This window comes from Rhinatrema bivittatum, chromosome 18, assembly GCF_901001135.1.
Source record: "Rhinatrema bivittatum chromosome 18, aRhiBiv1.1, whole genome shotgun sequence".
Lineage (NCBI taxonomy): Eukaryota > Metazoa > Chordata > Amphibia > Gymnophiona > Rhinatrematidae > Rhinatrema > Rhinatrema bivittatum.
In genome coordinates, this window is record NC_042632.1 from 51,525,122 (window position 1) to 51,546,529 (window position 21,408).

The following is a 21,408-nucleotide window of genomic DNA, read 5'->3' on the forward strand; positions in this document are numbered from 1 at the left end:
GCTGAAGGAGCAATTCAAAATATCCTGCCCTCGTGTTTCGATGGATACTTCGTCAGGGGCATTAGCTGTATATTTTGATTTTGCTCCAAAGTCTTTTCTGTCACAGTTATTTACTGAGACTATTATGTAATGGTGTTCACTTAAAATAACCACACATTTGAGAGTGAGAGTATTCAACCAAAAAAAACTCTCTCTTGTAATATATGAGGTCTCGATTCACAAAGGAGAATTAATTGATCACGTATGCAGTCATAACTATGAAACAAAGAAACGTGATGGCAGAAAAAGACTTTATGGCCTATCTAGCCTGCCCAACTGATTTGGGTTTATAATTCCCATCATTCCTGTTTTATTGCAAGGCTTCTACTGAGCGGAGGGGTAGCCCAGTGGCTAGAGCAGCAGCCCGGAATCAGGATTCAAATCACTTTACCCCCCCCCCCGTTGCCTCAGCTACAAACCTAGATTGTAAACCCTCTGGGGATAGGGAATTTAATCCGCTTCGAAGTGCCAAAAGGTGAAAAATAAACCATCAGACCTGGGGTAGAAGGGAAAGAGTAGCTCCTTGGATGAACATAAGAATTGCCGTGCTGGGTCAGATCAAGGTCCATCAAGCCCAGCAACCTGTTAATGTTTTTCTCCATGGACCCCCCTTCCCCATATTTCAGAATAGAGGGACGTCCTATCTTGGGCCCCTGCAAAGTAGGAGATACAGTTAAACTGTGAAGACTGGCGAACTTCCCCTCTTCACATCAAAATAAATTATGCAGAGAACTCTTAACAAATGTTAAATTCACAGTTTTACTTTGCTCCAGCACGAGAGACTGTCTCTCCAGGGGTTGCTCTTTTATGGGATTCAAAATTAATGAATTTTCCTTCCCGACTGCAATTACTGCAGACTGCAGCATCTCTGGTTTTGCCCTCACATTTCCATTATTGTGTTCCCTCTCTACTTGTTTCATGCTTTCTCGAGCTCCATTATCACTTCATCCCCCACCACATTCGCTGGGAGGATTTCTTGTACGAAGAAGCGCTTTGTTATTCCCTCCATCTTTCTATCATGCCCCCCTTCCCCCCCCCCCCGAGGCCTAGTAAGTAGGTGCACTATCCTAGAGCCATGGATTCAAAGGCTGGCTTTGGTCTGACCTGTTGTACAGCGGTCTTTCTTGAGGCCGTTTCGCACACTGCTAAACCATGACAATATTCTGTGGTTAGAACAGTAAGGGGGAAACCAAGATGAGCCCTGAGCTTTACTAGTAGAGGTGCGTGCAGACCGAGAGTCTTTGTCAGTAAATCCTCCACTTGAGGACCAACAGGTCATCAATTATGACAATTTTTAAAGACCGCACTACTTCCTGCTAGACGGCTTAATGTCCTTTGTTGTAATATGTAGTTGTTGTCTAGTATGATAAAATGCCACTATCATAGCTGCACCACGTCTAGCCACACAGCCGAACTGAATTGTGCCCGTGTGCTTCTTTGGGCCATCACATTTTTCACGCTTCACCATATTTCGTAAGTTACGATGGGCAGCTCCAGAAAAGCCACTGCTTCAAAACATGAGCTCGCAGGGACGGATGCTTGTTTGCACAAATCATTATTGCCAAATGCTGGGATCCATGATATCACCAATGCTCATTTTCAAGCTGACAAGAGTTTTGCAAGAATGTAAATTACAGAAAAATGACTTAAGAGTTGAACTTTTATTTTTAAGTCCCGCATGCTAGAGAAATGATCGTCTCTGATGCTTGAAGGAAAGACATGCAGGTAGCATAGGCAAAAATGTTTATTGGAACTTGGGAAAGCTTGGGACGAGCTCAGAAGCGGGGAGAGGGTGTTTGTGGGGGATTTTTTTTCCTGTCATTCTTTCTACCCACTACAGGGTGCTGAGGGCATTCTGAACTTTTTTGGCAGAATATTGCAGAGGGCAAAAAGGCAGACTATTTAGGCCTTACAGATTTTTCTTCTGCTGTCGTCATCCATAGCTGTGAACAAGCCCTGTTTTTAAGGTATCCAGATTTAAATATTATAGCAGTTCCCCAATGGCTGATTTAAAGGGCACATATGATTTAATTGAGTTAATTTAAATCAACTTATGAGTCTCTTCCCTGCTTACAGAAGCAAAAATCTGAGCGTCAGAGAAAGTTCTGTTAAAATCCCAGGTTGTTAAACTAAAAGTATTCCCAAGGGTTTGAAAACCACAATAATTTTTTTTTTTTTTTTTTTTTGAAAGGAACAATGTTTGGGAAAGCAGTTCCTACCATCATATATCAATTGTCACCATCTTTGGAGGGTTGCAAATATTAAAAATAAGTGAACTGCAGCCCTGATTTCAGGTAGAAGGAGCTGCGTCTGAACAGTACCAAACTCTTCATCTTTCCTCTGGCCCGTGGAAGGGAAAACAATATTAAAGTTTTAAAAAAAAACAAACCAAGGAGGTTGCAACAGATGCTGTAAAAAGTCAAAGCAAACACTGCAGAACTAATGACCGTGCCTGATAATTTGGATATCAGCCATTTACATCTCCTGCAAACCAACTGCATCAGGACAGACTTGTTAGTGTTCTGAGTCCCAACAGGGACCTCACTTACTCCTGGTGATCATTCATACGTTTGACAGATACAGAACAATTGTGTTTAGCTTTGGACTATGAGTAATAGGCCTTCTATCTGGTTTGGCAGGAATCCCATTATGCTTAGCATTGATGCTTTCTCCAATATGCTTCTCGGTTTTTGGAACATAAGCTACATATAAATTCAGTCTTCTTTCCCGGCCCTGAATCAGTTGATGTAAGTTTTACAGGGCTATGTGGGGATACTCCGCTTTGGTCAATGTAAAGGCCCGAAAGGCTGTATATAAAAAGTTTAAAATAAAAAATTATATAAAAATACATTGGTACCATGTGTTGTACCATCCCCTTGAGACCCAAACCTTGGTTTACATAGAGGTGATTTTATAACAAGGTTTGTTGCTTATAACAATTGTAAGCATTTGAGTAGCAAGAATCATGTTAAGCAGCTAAATTGAACAGGTTTGTACAGATTTTATGTAAGGCTTCCTAGGTCAGTAGTAATTGATAGCCATTACCACTTGACAACCAATTTGAAGTTGTGCAATGACAGATGTGCACATGGCAGACGTCACTGTTGTGGTTGGGATTTGTTGATACTCTACTGTACAGTCTAAGCTTAGTGCATCTCAGGGCCTGGTGCAAGAGATAAAGGTGGTGGATCCTCTAGGCAATAGTGATCATAATGCAATAAAATTTGACATAATCGCTCAAGAGCAAATACTAAGGAAAACTCCTGCAGTGGCATTTAACTATAGAAAGGGAGACTATGATAAAATGAGATTTATTAGAAAACAAAATTGCAGGAGGCATTAGCATCCTTGAGCCCAGACAAAATGTATTCTGTGTCGTTATTTTAATCTGGAGCATACACGGTGTTGCAGTTAAATAGATTAATAAGAATTTGTATTTCCTTTATCCGCTTAATATGTGGTTTCCCCCCATATTGCCTAAAATATTATTGGATGGTTCTTTGGGGATGCAATTATGTAGGGTGACATTTTGTTTTCTCTTTTTTTCTGTGAGAATGTTTTCAATGTAATTTGAATTGAAATTTCAATAAAAATAAAATTAAAAAAAAAAAAAAAGGTTGAAGGAAAACCAAACAACTGCTGGTGTGGTTTAATAGTGAGGTGAAAGATGCAATTAAAGCCAAAAAGGCATCATTCAAATAATAGAAAGCAGAGCTAAAGGAGGAAAACAGTGAAGAGCAGAGGCTCTGGCAAGTTAGATGTCAAAAATAAGGCAAAGAGAGAATGTGAAAAGAAGAAATAAAAACTTTTTCAAATAAATTCAGAGAAGCTTATGAGAGAGTCAGGTAAAAAGGGGTAAAAAGATGATCAGAGGAGAACAAGGAAATAGCAGAAAAACTAAATTAATTCTTGCATGTCTTTACTGAGAAGAATATCTGGGTTATACCCACACTGGAAACATTTTTTGATGGTAATGACTGAGCAACTAGAAGGAATTGTGAAACTAATGTAATCTCAGATTGAAAAACTAAAGAATAACAAATCACTAGAACCGGATGGTATTCATTGCAGAGTTCTGAAGGAAAAATGAAATTGCAGGTCTATTTCTGCAACCTATACTTTAAAAAAGGCATAGTACCAAAAGACGGGAGGGTGACCAGTGTGATGCTCATTTTTAGAAAGGGCACAAGGGGTGATTCGGGAAACTACAGATCAGTGAGCTTGACTGGCACAATAGTTGAAGCTATTCTTAAAAACAAAATTACTGACCACATAGACAGACATTGTTTAATGGGGGAGAGTCAATGTGGTTTTTGCAAAGGGAAGTGTTGATTTACCAATTTAACCTTAAACAAATCTAGTATATTTATTTATTTTTAAAATGTTGTGACCCGCCCTTCCAAAGCTCAGGGTGGGGTACATAAAAACATTCATATTAAAATCAAAACAAATATGTTACAAGTATAAATGAACACATCTTTAACATACAGAAATACGATCACTACTATATTTTGTTTCTTTTACTATTTTTTCTTTTAGTTTGATTGTTGTGAAGTTATGGCCATTTTGTATTTTATTTTGAAGTATTGTACATTGCTTTGAGTGATTTTTTTTTTTTTTGTTTTTTTTAATCTGGAAGAGCAATTCAGAAATCATTTAAAATAAGTAATTAATACCTGTTGAGAAGCCTCAAACATCCGTTCCATGTAGTGCTATAGATGGGAGGGCCTGGTGACATATGGATTGGTTGCTTTAGCATGGTAGCACAATGATGCGGTTTCCTCAACAAATCAGTAATGAAGTTATCTGAAAAACCAGCATTTGCCTGGAAAAACAAGAAATTTTGCCTCAAAACAATTATCCGAAGTCCCAAAGTGTTCCCTGCTTAGTATAGCTTGCTGTACGTGTTTGCTTTTTGTTCTGATGGGAGCCAGGGATGGGTGGTTCATCTCATTTTCTGTCAGTTGATATGTTTCCTTGTTCTGTCTTGCAGTCCTCTGAATCCTAGTCCAACATCACCCCTCTCGCCTTCGTGGCCAATGTTCTCTGCACCATCAAGCCCTATGCCCACCTCCTCAACATCCAGCGACTCTTCCCCCATCAGGTCTGTTGTATGGCTGTCCTATTTCTCCCCTCATGATTTATTTTTCATTGTTGTTTATGATGTGACTTTCAGCATTTTTTACATTGTGAAATAATCTAGGCATCTAGTCCTTGTGGAAGCCACCAGCAGAGTTTGTTCACCAGGTGATTAGACTTTTGACTTCCAAATCATTGAAACATGGTCGAAGGTCTGAAGGCAGCACAGATTTGATGTGCATCTCAAATTTCCTGTTTATGGGCCAGCTGGGGTTATGGGATTTTTCCTCATAGCCTCCTATTGGGGTAACCTGCACTCCCAGAGGTACTTCTGAACAGCATCTGAATCAGGTTCTAGCTAGAATGATCTGAAAAATGATTGCGAACATGATTGAGTCTAAACAGCATAAGTAGAACGGCCCATTCTGCCTTTTCCCACCCCGCTCACTCAATATGATGGTGTGCAAGGCTGGAAAGTGACTCTATGAGCCTGGCATTGTGCATATGGTCAGAATGGTGTGCGCGACGACCACAGTGATGTCGTTTCTGTAGAAGGATCTCTACAGACGGGAAAAGACGGGCTACGTCAACCCTTTCTTGAGCGTAAAGACCTATAGAAAGGGGTGCAGCAGTCCTTTGCTTAACAACAAAGAAGAATCTTTTGCGTTAAAAATGGTACCACTGTACAGCAATGATATGCAGTTACTCTCCAGGTCTCAGGCGGCTCTGAGGATCCTTTTTGGTAAAAGGTGGAACTGATTAAAATTTAACATCGACTCGTCAGTGGTTAAGTTATTGAAGAATACACCTAAATTGGGGGCATTGGGTATGTTGTAATATATTGAAAGAGGTCCACGGTGTGATTAAATTTCTTTTCTTTCTGCAGATCATAAAAGTGTGAAGTAATTAAAATGTTTGTATCAATTTCTTTAGAATGGCACGGGCAGGCTTTCCATTTCCCTTTTTAATTAGTGATTCTTAATGCATGAATGCTGCAGAGCAGCAGTAATGAAAACATCTGTTTCTGATCGGAGCCTCGCACGGATCCTGGAGAAAGTTCATTACGTGAACATATACCTCAGACGCAGCTTCTGGGATTGCATTGTTTTGTTTTCCACACGGACAGTAGATAATTGAACAGCAGCATTACTGTGACGGGGACCGTTGGCTGTCACGAGGCTCTGCACTGTCCTGTGCGTAGTCCCCTTCACTCGGTGCCTGTTTTTTCGGACTAATTCGCAGAGCGAGGCTGCATTAGGGATGAGGCTGCCCGGTCACATGATCTCACCTGATCAGTGGCGCCGCTCATATTCTCCGAGATATTTCCAACATAATCCGGCGACTGTATGTGGCAAAACAGACGGGTACCTGGGGTGGTTTTGTTTTGGTTTTTTATTTTTGTTTTTTTCACTTATGACGCCAAAGTGCCAAATCATCATGCGATAACCAAGTCTGGAAATGGAATGGAAACTTTGGGGCAAAATTCTGCACACAGCGGTAATCTTAGAACTTTACAATTAATTTTGCTCAAAATATTTTTGAATTTTTGCCCAAAAATTGAAATTTAAAAGTTTTTAGAAATATGATGAATGCAGGCAAGCAGGTACAAGCTTATGTATGAAAACCGCAAGTGTCCTGCTTTTGCCCCAGAATGAGTTTCTCTGCAGTTCTTGCCTGCGTGCAAAGGTACAGCACTTTGCTCTTTAGAGATTTGACTCCTGGATTAATCTGTAGCAGCCCTTTGACCTCCAAATGAGTATTGCTGGCTTAGAGCCAGGAAGCTCGCCAGGGTGGCGCAGTACATGGAGGGCAGAGAAGAAACTCCTCTGAGTGCTTCCTTGCTTTCTTGTCATGCTTGTGGGGGCCAGATGAAGCTTTTCCACATCTGGGCTCCGAAGGGCGAGGTGGCCACTGGTGGGTTGTGTTCCTGAATATTTTTCACCAAGAGCTTTGCGTGCCAACTCTCCTGCACCAAGAGAGAAACGAAGGGACAGAGTCGTGGAGCATAAGAACCACCGTACTGGGTCAGGCCAAGGGTCATCAAACCCAGTATCCTGTTTCCAGGTCGCAGTAGAGCGGTGTCCAGTAGGATTCAGTCAGGTTACCACAGACAGGGCTGTCGAGGGAGCCTGTAACAGCACAGCCCTGCCATCCATTGAGACGGGACGGGCAGGTTTTTTTTTTCCAGAGATGTGGGATTTTCCTCTCACTGGGAGCAGATAACATTGTAATGAAAGTTACTGCTTCTCCCAGTGTCTCATGCATGAGGATTATCATCTCTGCATGTAGCAAGCATGGCACGTTTTTGGTACAGGCCAGCATGGTGAATGGCATGGCAGTACTGCAAGGGGAAGCAGTTTACTTTCTTAAGTGCTTGAAAATCTTACTAGAATTTATCAAGAGCTAAAAACTCAAACATATGGAAAAAAAAGGGCAGATTTATTGCTGTCAACAATGGTAAAAACATAGATACATTGTTTTTGGTTCTTTTTGGCTGAAAGTATATTTCCTTAAAGTTGTGAATTAATGATAGTTATTAGTTATATAACACCAAAACAGCTTTTTGTTCTGAGAATCTGCACAGGGGAGTGAAAGTGAGTCCAGGGGATTACACAAGCTGAATATAAATGTTATCAGCCCCCTGGCCACCACCATGGCGTAGGCTCGTCTTTCTCCCCTCCGTGGCAAGTTACCAGTACTTCTTACATTCACTGCAACACCAGCCTGTGCGCAATGTGGCTGTGAGGAAACGAAATATTAAAGAACGTTTAACAAAAATACCAGGGGATTTCAATCCTCACAGCTCCGTACCCTAACCACGGTCCTGCTCTACGGCACCGGCCCGGAAGGTTTTACAGCAACCGATTGGGGGGGGGGGCTGGATTCTGTTTACAATTGTTTTAATCTGACAAATAATACGCTCCACTTGCATGAAAAAAAATGCTTCCAGCCAGGAAGTGTAACCTGTGCCGAGGCAGCGTGAGATCTCCAGCCCGCGCTGGCACTCGCGGGCACCCGCAGGGATTTCCAGCCTCGCCTGGCTCGTTCGTTGCTGACTGCGAATCCTGTCCTCTGAGGGCGCCGTTCTTTACTGACCCCCGCAGGGGACCTCTGAAAGGGGGCTTCAGTGACGAGGACGCCCAAATAATTGCTGCAGACGTAGAGGAGTTGGATGGCACCGTGTGCCACTGCAGACAAGGATCAGGAGGAGGAGGCCCATAAAGCTGTGGCTCTCTCCAGAACCGGCTAATGTGGATGCAAAGCGTGGCCACTAAGTGTCCTCACTGAGCAAGGACTGGGAACCCATCCCCCCCGGGGCTTGGGTTACGAGCACTACTTTTGCAGCATTGCCGGCCCACCCCCCGTTTGTGTTTTTAAGGTGCAATCGGCCGGGTGCAGCTTTGCTTCCCGTGGCTTACAGTGCCTTCTCTCCTTGGCCCTCTCCCCCGGTAATAGTAGGCAGCTCGCTCAAAACCCCACCCCCCTGAGTCCTATGGCTCCTCAGAGGTCAGGACCTTGTCAGGAACAGTTCCTGGCCAAAAACTTCAGTGTAACAATAATAAGGGGGGGTGAGAATGAATGAGTCCAGATGCAGGCAGCTCCGTGACTCATGAAATATTCCAAAATTGGCAAACGTTCTCTCCCTGCGCAGACATCTCTGCCGGAGGCTGCTGATACAGGGTCCGCCTTGTGGAAAGTGCGTGCGCCCCGGATGCTACGGCCTTAGCCGGAGCACACATTCCCATGAGGCAGAAATTCTGCTGAAGAGGAAGTGAAAATTCCATTTAGCTTTACTATTTCCTATAATTCCTTCCCCTAAGCTTGGAAGCTGCTGCTGCAAGTCAGCAGTCTTTACCCATCCTCTTTATTTGTTGCTTCCTCCCATCTCTCCCGCGGGGGGGGGTTTACGTATTTACAGATAATTTATTACCAAATGCGTAATTTATTTATTTTGTGTGTGTGTGTGTGTGTTTATTCCACAGTTCAGCTTCCCGGAAAGCGAGAGCCCTGTACGCCTGCAAAGCTGAGCACGACTCTGAGCTCTCCTTCGTGGCGGGCACCTTCTTCGATAACGGTGAGCTGCCTAATTCCACAACGCCGTGCTGGCTCATCTTCTGAAACTTTTTTTTTTTGTTTTAAAATACCCATAGTCCAAAAAGTTTGGGCATTTAAGGAAAAGGCAGGGCTGTTGCAGGCAGAGAATATTCTAATATACCTTTTAAAGAGCGTCTCCCGGGCTCACTCTCTGTGTAGGGTCTAAGCGCCTTCAGCGTGGAAGAGAGAATGCATTCTGTAAATCATTAGCAAATCAGCGTGCACTGACCTAGTGCAGCGCACGGCGGCCTTCCTCAGTCCCGGGCACTTTTGTCCAGCAGCAGTGGATCAGGAGAGGCAGAGGCAATCCTGGCAGTGACCCGGAACCCACGTGGCTTTCCCTGCAAACCGGGTGACCGGTCTGAAAGAGCCGGAGCCTGCTTCACTGAATCCGTGGTTACACACGCTCCTCCCAAACCAGAATAACTTTCTCCAAGTGAACCAATTAAGACCCATTCAGAAATGCTCCAGGCCTGCTTAGGTGGTTACCGCGCTGTTGTTAGTTCCTTGCATTCCTCAGCATGTGCTATAAATAAGCCAGTCGCAGTCACTGGAGAGTAGAGGCATCATGAGATTTCAGTTTTGCACTGCACATTGATATTCCATCTGGATTGGTTTTCCGCAGACACCGGTTATTAAAGCAGGTCTCTGATTAGCAAACTTGCTGTGGAGAAATGAGCACTCTGGTTTGCTTGTATGTTTTTCTCCTTTACCTCCAGGCTCTTTCTGCAGTCTCAAAGTTTAAAATCGCTTTTTTGACGTTCTCAGTTACTGCACGGTGGCAACGGATTCTGAAGTTCAGGATTTTATTTTTCTGTTTTAGCGAGCCTGAGATGGTTTAATCATATCGGGGATCACATTCGGTAGGATGGTTAGTGGATGAGTTATCCAGCTAAAGTTAGCCAAATATCTTGTCCCTGCTGTGAATGTATTTGCTTAGTTATCTGGCTACATATACAGGCCGATGCAGTAAAACCCGCAGGAGAGCTGGCGCTCCGAGGCGAGTGCCCGCTCTCCCGACGCTCGCACAGGCCACTCTCCTGTGCACGTGATTTAGTATGCAAATGAGGGCCCGCGGTAAAAAGAGGCGCTAGGGACACTAGCGCGTCCCTAGCGCCTCTTTTTTGACAGGAACGGCCGCTGTCAGCGGGTTTGACAGCCGACTCTCAATTTTGCTGGCGTCTGTTCTCAAACCCGCTGACAGCCACGGGTTCGGAATACAGACGCCAGCCAATTAAAAAAAATTTTTTTTAATTTAAATTTTTTTTTTAATTTTGGGGCCTCTGACTTAATATCGCTATGATATTAAGTCAGAGGGTGTACAGAAAAGCAGTTTTTTTTCCTGCTTTTCTGTACACTTCCCTGGCACCGGCAGAAATTTAACGCCAGCCTTTGGGCAGGCGTTAATTTCTGAAAGTAAAATGTGCGACTTCGCTGCACATTTTGCTTTCTGGATCGCGCGGAAATAGCTAATAGGGCCATCAACGTGCATTTGCATGTTGCGGGCGCTATTAGTTTTTGGGGGGGTTGGCCGCGTGATTTCGACGCGCTATTACCCCTTACTGTATAAGGGGTAAAGTTAGGGTGTCAAACGCGCAGCCAAACCCGGGCTAACAGTGCGCTCCGTTGGAGCGCGCCCTGCTGTATCGGCCCGATAGCCAGAGAACCTAAAAACCTAACCAGCTATGTTTGAACGTTGTAGAATAGATTTTTAATTTATCCAGCCTTTCTGGCTAGATAACTTTCTACTTACCCGGCTATTCTTTAAAAGATATCTGGGTCAGCAGCACTGTTAAATGCAAAAAAGAACAGACGCCAGTGGACCAGGGCCCCTCTCCAACCCCCCTGTCCAGTAAAGTTCACATTGGCCCCACCGGGCTGAGCTACTGCAAACTCCCCCCCCCCCCCCCCCAAATAAAAACAAGGTACTGTTTTGGGAGCAAGGGAGGGGGGGAATTAATTGGTTCCACCTGCTCCTTTCCCGTTTTCGCACGGCTAAAAAATGCTTTCCTGCCATCACCCCATCTCCCTACCTGCAATCAAAACACTACACACCATCCCCGGACCCCCCCCCCCCCCACCCCGGAAACCCTGCCAGGAGCGAGGTAACATCCTACCTGCTCTCGGCCCTTCCAGGAGCCAAATATAAATCTTGCAGTCACGTAGTGTGAGCTCGATAGCCTGCTGGAGCCACGTGCAAGACTCCAGCCCTTGACATTTATGGCGCAGGGGTCTCTGTCAGAAGGTAGCTGAGATCCTTGAGCCGGGCTTGATGATCACTTCTGCAATCAGAGCAGGCAAAATGAAACCATCGGTGGTCAGGTCTCAGAGGTGATTGAGGAAGTAGTTTCCTCTGATTGCAAATTAGTCTGCCCTTTTTCAGAACACTGACGTCCTCAATTTGGCGCAAAAAGTATAATTTTTTTCAGTATTATAACACGTTATTAAATTTTTTTTTTGAGTATAGCAGTTGCTTCATGAAGATTTTTTTTTTTTAGTTAACCCTTTGGCACCTACAAGTTCGGAACCACTATTATTAGCATTAATAGGTTGTTTTTTTTCCCATGAATGAAAATCCCGACTCCAGGTAACTAACAGATGAGCGACCTTGTTGTCCCAGCAGACTGTGCCTTCCCTAGACACATAGGCCTCTGTCCTGAGCCGTTCCTGAGCTGAACAAATGGCTGAGTGGCAGCTGGTGGGAACTTTGGGAAATTTGAGGTGGGTCAGGGTCTGTGGGGTTTATTGATTTAACTCGCTGAATAATTCTTTTCCACCCTTCTAAAATTTGCAGATTTGAGGAAAATGCAAGGGGCATAGCATGAAAGGGGGAATTCTGGCTGGAGATGCCTGCCCTGGCAAGCATCGCTACCTGGAAATCAATCAAGGATACCCTGTGAAAATAAATTTCGATTTTTGACATTTCAGAACATTTTTTCTTCATCCGTGGTGTCATCCGCATCTGGAAGAGCCACTCTTTGTTTATACCATTGGTCATGTAAGCTAGGTGCAGCATCATTTCCCCATGGACCTTTAAAAAAAAAAAAAAAAATTTAATTACCTGGTGCAAGATAATGCAAGCAAATATTCTGTCTGGTTCAGGTGACGAAGGGCTTCTGTGTGAGTTTGCTGTTTGCTTTATCAGGTTACACTGAAACACACAGAAAGGGATCATGCCCATTAGTTACAGGAAAGGCTTCACAGCCTGCACTGACATTATCTTTCATTCACTCATCCGCATGCAGGGTGTAAATAGCTACTTCTCCTCTGGATTTTTGAAGTGATTAATGAGCTTCCTCCCAGAAACTCTCACTCGGGGGCCTCTTCACTAAAGGTTTTCTCCCACTGTGTGTCTATAGGAAAAATGCCTGATAAATAGATCCCTAAAGAAGCAATGCTTGGTTTTGGAGCTTTGCAGTCTGATTCCTTTTAGTGGGCAAGCATGGCCAGTACTCAGTGACCGTGAGATGTGCATGAGCTGTCCACAAATGGGTCCCTTATTCAGATGATCCCCAGAACCAGGCCTTTCTTTCTGGGAAAAATTGCTAGTCCTCCATGCAGGATGTAAGAGGTTTTTTTTTGTTTTTTTTTTAAGGTGGATGGAAAAGGTGTCACTGCTCAGCATCAGCACGTGCCACATGGAAAAAAAAGCCCTGCTTAGAACTAGGTTCCACACTGGAGGATGTGGTGAAAGCTATTAGTGTAGCTGCGTTTAAAAAAAAAAAAAAAGTTTGGACAAGTTCCTGGAGGAAAAGTCCATTAAGCATTAAAGGCGGAGTATCCCTGGGATAAACAGCTTGGAATCTCTCTATCCCTTGGGAACCACGAGAAGCAGCATGAAGAAAAAAAAAATCTTGGCGATCAGGTTAGGAAATGTCCGTTTTCCTAACCCATGTACAGCCACATCTCCTCGGCACCCGATGCCATGGACGCGCTAGGGCCACACAATTTATCCCTAGCGCGCCCTTTATAGCGCCACAGCTCATTTCCCTATTGCACTGTGGGCACTCATGAGAGGGGGATGTGCACGCATTGAAAAAAACGTGCACTCAGTTTGGAGGTACTTTTTTTCGCGCTTGATGTTGCATTGGCCCCAAGGTAAGCCAGCACCTCTCTCTTGGGGAGGGGGCGGGGGTTTACAGCTAATGCCATCATTAGCATGGGATTTGCATGAGAAGGTGCTAACCTGTATGCAGAACTCCTTGCTGCATTGATAGTAAAGTCTGAGTAATAAAAATGTGCACACTAATACCGTTTTGCTGGAATTACTGTATGAAAACTAATAATAAAAAAAAAAAAAAGATTTGAAGTACAGAATGTGCACACAACTTCAGGTTAACCTGTGCGCTCTGTCTGCCGGGCACACCTTACTACACTGGCCCCTAATTTACTATTTAGGTGTCAAGTTGTCCCAGAAATCTGGCTAAACCAATTATGGATTAGCTAAGTTTGTCTATAATCAGTGTGAGGGCCCTGCAGCATTTTGCTTCCTTCATGCGCTCTTGAAAAATCTATGTCAGATGTTAATTTGCAAAACACACCATTGCTGTTTTTGGAATAGCATCTAACTTTTAAATAAAGGCAAATTAGAATTCTGTTTAGAAAAATGCAGCCGCCTTCGTAGAGAGAGACCATTGAGATCCACAAATACTACTGCAGCTTAAATGAGGCCAGATGTTCTGTCTCGCATGCTTTCTATAAAGAGTTAGGCTAGGTTTAAATGGGGAGGTGAAAGTGGTTAAAATTAGTAACAAACTATTTTCACAGCACCAGAAAAAGAAATTTACTCCCCGTACACCTCTAGATTTAGATCATCACATTTTATCGATAAAGATTTTCAGTGAATATTTTAAGGGGCTGAGTCACCCTAGCTTCCCCCCCCCCCCCCCCATTCTGTGTCTATGGGACACAGATCTCAAGTACACACGTCCACCCACCTGTGTACATCTTCGCACGTGCTGTCAGAATGGCTTGATGCTAGCTCTAATTATACAATCTGTATGCAGAAACCAATTCTGAATATCCAAATGAACAGAACTAGTGGAATACGCTGGGGGCAATATCTCCAGCCGAGTTTGTTTCGTGTGTATACCATGGCAGGAATGAACCTCACTCGTAATGCAGGTTATGCTGGGTACAATCTCCGTCTACATCATCTCCTTTTTATCTTTAAAGGCTCCACAATGCTGGATCTTGCCTTCTTACATTTTTCATTAGTGGCTGGATGTGTGGCACGGAAGACTTCTGTTAGAGCCAGGAAGCAAGTGAAACAAAACGCAGACCAGTCGTCGTGGTTCCAGGGATCTATTTATTAGGGGATGAAAGTTGCACAAGTCAAAACGAGAGGTACCCAAATAGCACGACTCTGGCCGAGTTTCGCCCAAAATTAGGGCTGCATCAGGGGCTACAAAAAACAAATATTACAATCAAAGATTAAATATTAAAAGCAATGCACAATCGTATGTATTCCATACATTGAAAAACTGCTGACTTAATAAATAATTACAGTAAAAACACAAAACGCACATTTTTAAGAACATAAGAACATAAGAAATTGCCATGCTGGGTCAGACCAAGGGTCCATCAAGCCCAGCATCCTGCTTCCAACAGAGGCCAAAAACCAGGCCACAGGAACCTGGCAATTACCCAAACACTAAGAAGAACCCATGCTACTGATGCAATTAATAGCAGTAGCTATTCCCTAAGTAAAATTGATTAATAGCCATTAATGGACTTCTCCTCCAAGAACTTATCCAAACCTTTTTTGAACCCAGCTACACTAACTGCAGTAACCACATCCTCTGGCAACAAATTCCAGAGCTTTATTGTGCGTTGAGTGAAAGAATTTTCTCCGATTAGTCTTAAATGTGCTACTTGCTAACTTCATGGAATGCCCCCTAGTCCTTCTATTATTCGAAAGTGAAAATAACCGAGTACATCTACTCGTTCAAGACCTCTCATGATCTTAAAGACCTCTATCATATCCCCCCCTCAGCAGTCTCTTCTCCAAGCTGAACACATGAATACAATAATACATGAATAAGAAAATAAATACTGAGGAACATTAGAACTAATTAAACATAGATATTATATTCTATATTCATATATTGTGCTGCAGAGTAAAAAACAGAAAAAAAAAATTAAATTGCATGCCTACATTTTAAGGCAAATGTAATGTATACCCTATTCATTATACTATTAGAATGTAGGATGATAAGGGAAAAGAGGAAAGAGAGAGGAATTTTTACAGTACCAATGATAGATGGCCACACTAAAATAGGAAATGTAAATGATCTATAAGATATGATATTCCCTGCTCAATATCTGTGGTAAGCATTGTTACAAAATAGTGTATAAAAATGTTACCTTTCTGTTATATCAGTTGTAATAAACAAAAATCGATCCTGTAAGAGGTCTTACGGTCCCATAGGTTAATGCTGCTGAAGGGGAGTGAGAACGTAAAATTAGTTACCTCTCTTGAAAAGTGATACCATATTAATATTGCAAAATGTATAAAACAGGTAGCTCCTTTACCTGCACCCGCTGCAAGGGTCCTGTATACTTAGTCACAGATTCCACCCGTTCAATGCATTATAGTGTAGACGGTGAATATTTAGTCAAAGACAAAAGTTGTTGGAACATACAGCTTTTCTATGGTATCTAATATGAGCTAAATAGAAACCGTTACTATTGTGTGTAGAGACGACGCTAACCCATCATTAAACATAAATAATTATTTATATAACAGTCGGGACACTGCCGAAGTGAATTAAAAAGTGAGTTCTTCTATCATTCCTAGTCCAGTTATTAGCATTCGATGTAAGGCAATAAAAGCTCACAAGAAATATATCTGGAATACGTGGCTATTACAAAACATTAAAAAATCAGTTGTATTAAAAAAAAACAAAACAAAAAAACCTTCGGAAGCTTTGACAAATACGTTCTTATCGGGTGAGCAACATAAAACGCAAAAACGGTATCGGCAATGTGATGAATCAGGGCGGTAATTTCAATCACGCATTTTACAAAGTGAGGGAAACGCCGCACACTGTTTGCTTATTGTAAAAATAAATGTTTGGCACCAAATGCCTCCGATCAACTATGATCTTATCAGTTACGCTGTTGAAGACGGCCAGAGTCCTGAGGAGGCTCCAGTCATTTTCAGTAGCCTAGCTATTATTTATCTATGACAGGCTTTTCCAACAGGAGCATTCAAAGGGCGTTGCAGAAGGCTGGAAATATTTCAGAATACGATATACAAATATGACAAATGTGCTCTCTTCCCGGATTGCTTTGTTGGGTTGACTTTTTTTTTTTTGGCGTGGAGGGTTAAATATGTGCAGAAAAATACGATGACGTCCCCTCCCGGGTTGTTTGTTTCGGTACCCAGCCTCTTCCCCCGACCCCGCCCTCCCTCGTTCGCCCCGCTCCTGGTAGCGTGAGCGCGCCCGCCGCACAGCCGGGCTGCAGATCTCCTCGGCAGAACGGTTTCCATAGGAACGGCCACCGATGTTCGTAGGAAAGCAGAAGCAGTGCGGGAAGGTGGAGTGGAGGTGGCGGGATGCTGCGCTTTCACGACGTGTCTGGCTCAAGATGCGTTTTTTTGATCTGTCCAGCAGACAAAGCACAGAGCCTAGAAGGCACCTTCCCTGTCGTTAACAATCAAAGAGGAGCTGGAGAACGGAAAAATTAGTGGAATACATTCTCCTTTAACTTTTAATTTTTTTTTTTTTTTTTTTTTTGAGTGTTACTGAAAGGATTCGGCACTTGCGGTCTTAGCTTAAGCAATTAACCAGAGAGGTTCCGCCCAGGACTGAAGGAGCTCCCCCCGCTTTCTGGGAGGTGCAGATCTGCAGTCTGCGTGGATATGAAAAAAGTAAACCCACCCTTTTCAGAGTCCTCATGGCCTCCCCCCCCCCCCCCCCCTCCTGAAAACGTGGCGTGGACGGGACAACAAACAGAAATGTTATTGGGAGTGGGGAAGGCGCACCCAGACACACGCAGGCTGCTAATCTGCCCCCACAGCAGCAGCAGCAGCAGCAGCAGCAGGGTCTGTGCGATTGTATTCATTGTTGCATGGATGTGGTGAGGCGACAGGACAGCTGTAGGTGGGCAGCCACAGGCTCAAGCTGGGCTAGTTTTATCCCCTTGCCCTTGGGGTTCTTAATACCAGTTTTATATAAAAAGCCGGACTGCAGCTCCATAACTGCAATGGGTGATGAAACCCGTAAAGGCTTAATCCGGCTCTTATGATTTGGAGCCATCTGGTCGCCCGTGGTGTCTTATAACATGTTGCAGCAGTGATTTTTTTTTTTTATTAACTAGATTTTATGCTTTTACCCCCTCCCCCCCCCCCCCTTGAATTTTTCTCTCCTACGCTCAGCACCCAATGCTTTCAATCTGTTCTTTTACTAATGGTGCACAAGGAAAAAAAAACTTCAGTTTTGGTGGTGCAGAACATGAGTGCATAAGTGAGGGCCCCCACCACCCACTGGCCCTGCACAGCTCTGGTGCTTTGCAGTGTGCATGGGGGGGGTGCAGGATCTCCGCCGGGATTAGGCAGCTCTGCCAGGGCCTCTCCCCTCCCAACCTTCCTCTTCTGTTTTGTCCAGAAGGCAAATGGTGTGAACACATAACAGTAATAGAAAGATTGTGCTTACAGCGCATTCACTAATTTATCGCAAGCGCTAAAGAAACCACCTCTCATCGTGGCAGCGATACCTAGCCACGGCCTTGATTGAGCCAAGCGTTGGTTTGACGTTGATGGGGCGCGTTTTAATAGCTCTCTCTCTCTCTCTCTCCCAGTTCGTCCATCTCAGGAACCTGGCTGGTTGGAAGGATCGGTGGACGGGAAGACTGGACTAATCCCAGAAAACTATGTGGAGTTCCTCTAGCTTCGGGTCTAGTCAGACAGCACTGCTGAGCTTTACATGGTATCCATGACGACCGCTGACAGTGTGTTGAAGATAATTGCTCTTTACCGCTGTGATATACAGGGTAGAGGACTTCTCAGTAACCTGTTGAAGCAAATGTTTGTATGACAATAACGTACAAGTCCTGCCAAGTGATGTATTTTGTGCAGATACTGCAGACTGTGTAATCAAATGCTTTTTATTTTTTCGGGACCATTCAGTTGTACATTACTGGTAAAGTCTTGTGTGGGGTGTAGATGCTAGTTAGCCAACGTGGAGTTTTATATGCACAGCTAATGTTCCTCTTCCCATCCTTTGGGAAGCAGATTTGCCAAAGGATGTGTGTTGGTAGAGAGTTGCGATTCTTCTATGTTTACAGATTTATTTTTATTTTTATTTTTAATTAGTCTTTCCTACTTGAATTTGGTGTGAGCCAGGCCTCAGAGGCAATGCAAGACATCCTGTCCATTTCATCCTTCCCATCAAGGGAAAGGTAATGTGAACGTTTTCAGAGGAATCAAACCACTAAGCTGGGGGAACTCGACCTTCGGCATGCAGTAAGTCATGCTAGCAAATAGCCAAGACCCACCTGTCAGTGTTCACATCCTTCAGCCTTTGAATGTAATCTGAAATTATTTCTGTTCTGAAACATCAGAGGTGCACTAAGTAAGCTGAGAGCTCACGGCAGAGCTACTTTTGTTTTACAAGCGTGGACTTTTGCGTACAACCGAGCATTTCCCTAGGAAAAATTGTTAATGACATTGGACCATCTCTCTTGATCTTCGATTTAGATCGATACTGTGTCCGTCTCTTAACAGTGATTCTGTATCCTCTTGCCACCATCACCCCCCCCCACCCCCCCCCCACTCAAATAAACCCCCAGTACTGAAACATCCACACTGTATTTCTTTTCCTTCCATTATTTCTTGGATAGACAACTGAACAGTTTTTCGCTGAGAATAGATACAATAAGAGCTGTGAACTTTCCGCTCCCTGAACACCAGAATATCCCATCCATCAGGACCAAGCTTCATGACTTTGTAGATTGGTTTTAAGATGGATGGACATACGTCACATCTCGACCAGCTCCTCTGTCCTGTGGGCACCAGGGTGCTCATGACCGTACGTTCTTATTTCTATTGCAGACGCTCTATCTTGTTTTATTTCTGGTGCATGCTTGGTCTCGTCTCTGGTGTTGCTGGTGCTCCTATCGTTCTGCAAAGTCCCTTTCTCCTTACCTGGCTTTCTTCTTCCTGGATCATGACGTACTGTCCCGTTTATACAAAGTCTGTGCCACGCCTAATCCTGCACAACACGTTTCTCCGTGAATTGCCTGTTGTTTATTGTCCATGGGATCAAATTTCAGTTTGGAAGATTATCAAAGGATTGTGTGTTTAGATTCCCTGTGCCTCATGGCCCTCACCAGTTTGGCCTTCCTCTGATGCACATTTACCCTGCTATGGTTTTAATTTGCTTCTCTTCTGAAGGTTCCAGCACTTTGCTTAGGGCTCTAACAAGCTTGGCATGAAGATGATTTAAAATAAATTGCACTGCCTCCTGCATGAAAAAGAAAAAGCAAAACTCTGGCACCATAATGAGAAGGTAGCACTTTATTTTCAGGACCTTTTAGAAGATCCACATTAACCGGTTGTTGTCCAGAATATGTGGATCAAACTGGCACAATGCTTTAGAAAAACTTGCGGGGGACTCTGAAGCTGCGGGTGCCAATGTGTTGAAAACCTTTCGATCCCACAAAACATCCGAGGTTAAACATACTCATTGGTGCGCAGGCCCCCTTTTAGCTTAGGAACTGGATGTCATAACCCCCATCCCACCCCCTTGGTTTCTAAACGCATATTGCATACCTGTTTCTAGACTGGAAGTAACTAGGTGAAATCCACTGCTACATTATAGTGGGGATTTGTGATTTCCATTCCCAGGCTCTTAAAATATTAACAGTTAGCGGTGACAGTGTTTTCTAACTCTGCCAGATTACTTGTTCTCATGAATGAAAAAAAATTACTGTTGTTCCCATAAGTGTTATATGTGTCTATCCTAGCTTTTTCATTCCTGTATCGCATTTTTTATTTTAGCAATTGTTTTTTTTTTAACTAACCAAGTCTTGAGTCATCAAATTGTTGTATGTTTTACATTTTTTATGGCAAAAAAAAAGAAAGTATCATGTAAATAGGGTTATTTGATTTAAAGTTTTATATTTGATATTTTTAGTGCATAAATATTCAGCTTCCAAAGTGAGATTCATTTTTTCATTTCCTTAAGCTTTTTGCATTCAAAAGGTCATTTTGCCTTTCGTTGTAATTGTTGGGACACATGTGCAACATTCAAAAGAAAATTTGATGTCTGCTCATTTTTCTTCCTACCAACGCAACCCATCCCATTCTCCCCCATGGCTTCACTAATACGGTCTGAGTCAGTCTGGTGCAGAAGAGTGCTCCATGGTGGGGAAAAAAACCCCTCAGGCTTTCATTGCCTACTGTTTCGGATTTAATATTGGAAAGATGCAAGATAAGGGTCCTTAAGGAGGCACATCTCCAATTACGAGATTGGCAGCACAAGCTCTATTGGGGATAAGAATGTAATCGATTTACTGCCCAATGACTGGCCTGCAACAAAAGAGAGAACATCACTGGAGACCCTCCAGTCCTTTTGAAAACAGACCGTGCATGAAACTGCAAGGTTGGTATCCACTGCTAATCCACATGCTACTTGATCTCTGTTTGCCACAAGCTGTTTCAGCCAAGGTTAAGCACTGTAAAGTTTTAGGGGGTGGTATAAACTTGCTATGACTTATTCTGGGGACAAGAAGAATCCACTGCCAGATTTGCTAGTAACTAATGTGATTTGTATCTAGAATTTCTAGAGTCTGGGTGGAGAAACGCAGGCTTGTACGTTCTACAATATGGTTGTCGTGTAGATGCAAGTTACAAGCAGAGGCCTGGACCACCAAGTCCTTATGAAATTAAGGGCCTCCAGCAGTGCCTAGCACCACACCTAGAGGCCTTTTTTGTTTACAATTCTTCCAGCTCCGCCATCGCTGAAGCCACTGTGGAATTAGAAACCTTTTCCAACTGAAGGTGATGATGTTCAGTACTAATACACGCATAGGGAACCATTTATGTGTACCAACAGTGGAACGTTTTTGAGTTTGGGGCATGGGGGAGTCGCATTTTAGGATAAACAGTTTCATTGTTTTTACATTTTTTTTTTAACTGTTGTTAAAGTCCTCCGCCGTTGCAAGGTTTAAGTGAAAGAGTTATTCCCC

At 43.4% G+C, this 21,408-nt stretch overlaps 1 protein-coding gene across 8 annotated transcripts in view; it reads left to right on the forward strand.

Moving 5' to 3' along the window:
- Positions 1 to 20,381, forward strand: part of ARHGAP26 (Rho GTPase activating protein 26) — a 357,099-nt gene extending 336,718 nt beyond the window's left edge. For 7 of the 8 annotated variants that reach the window (XM_029583880.1, XM_029583876.1, XM_029583877.1 and 4 more), the window contains 3 exons: positions 5,033 to 5,143; positions 9,102 to 9,193; positions 18,019 to 20,381. In XM_029583880.1, coding sequence (XP_029439740.1) covers positions 5,033 to 5,143; positions 9,102 to 9,193; positions 18,019 to 18,107 — 292 coding nt within the window. In that variant the 3' untranslated portion in view covers positions 18,108 to 20,381. The remainder of the gene's footprint in view (positions 1 to 5,032; positions 5,144 to 9,101; positions 9,194 to 18,018) is intronic. The other variant, XM_029583879.1, reaches the window with a different exon arrangement.
- Positions 20,382 to 21,408: the final 1,027 nt, after the last annotated feature.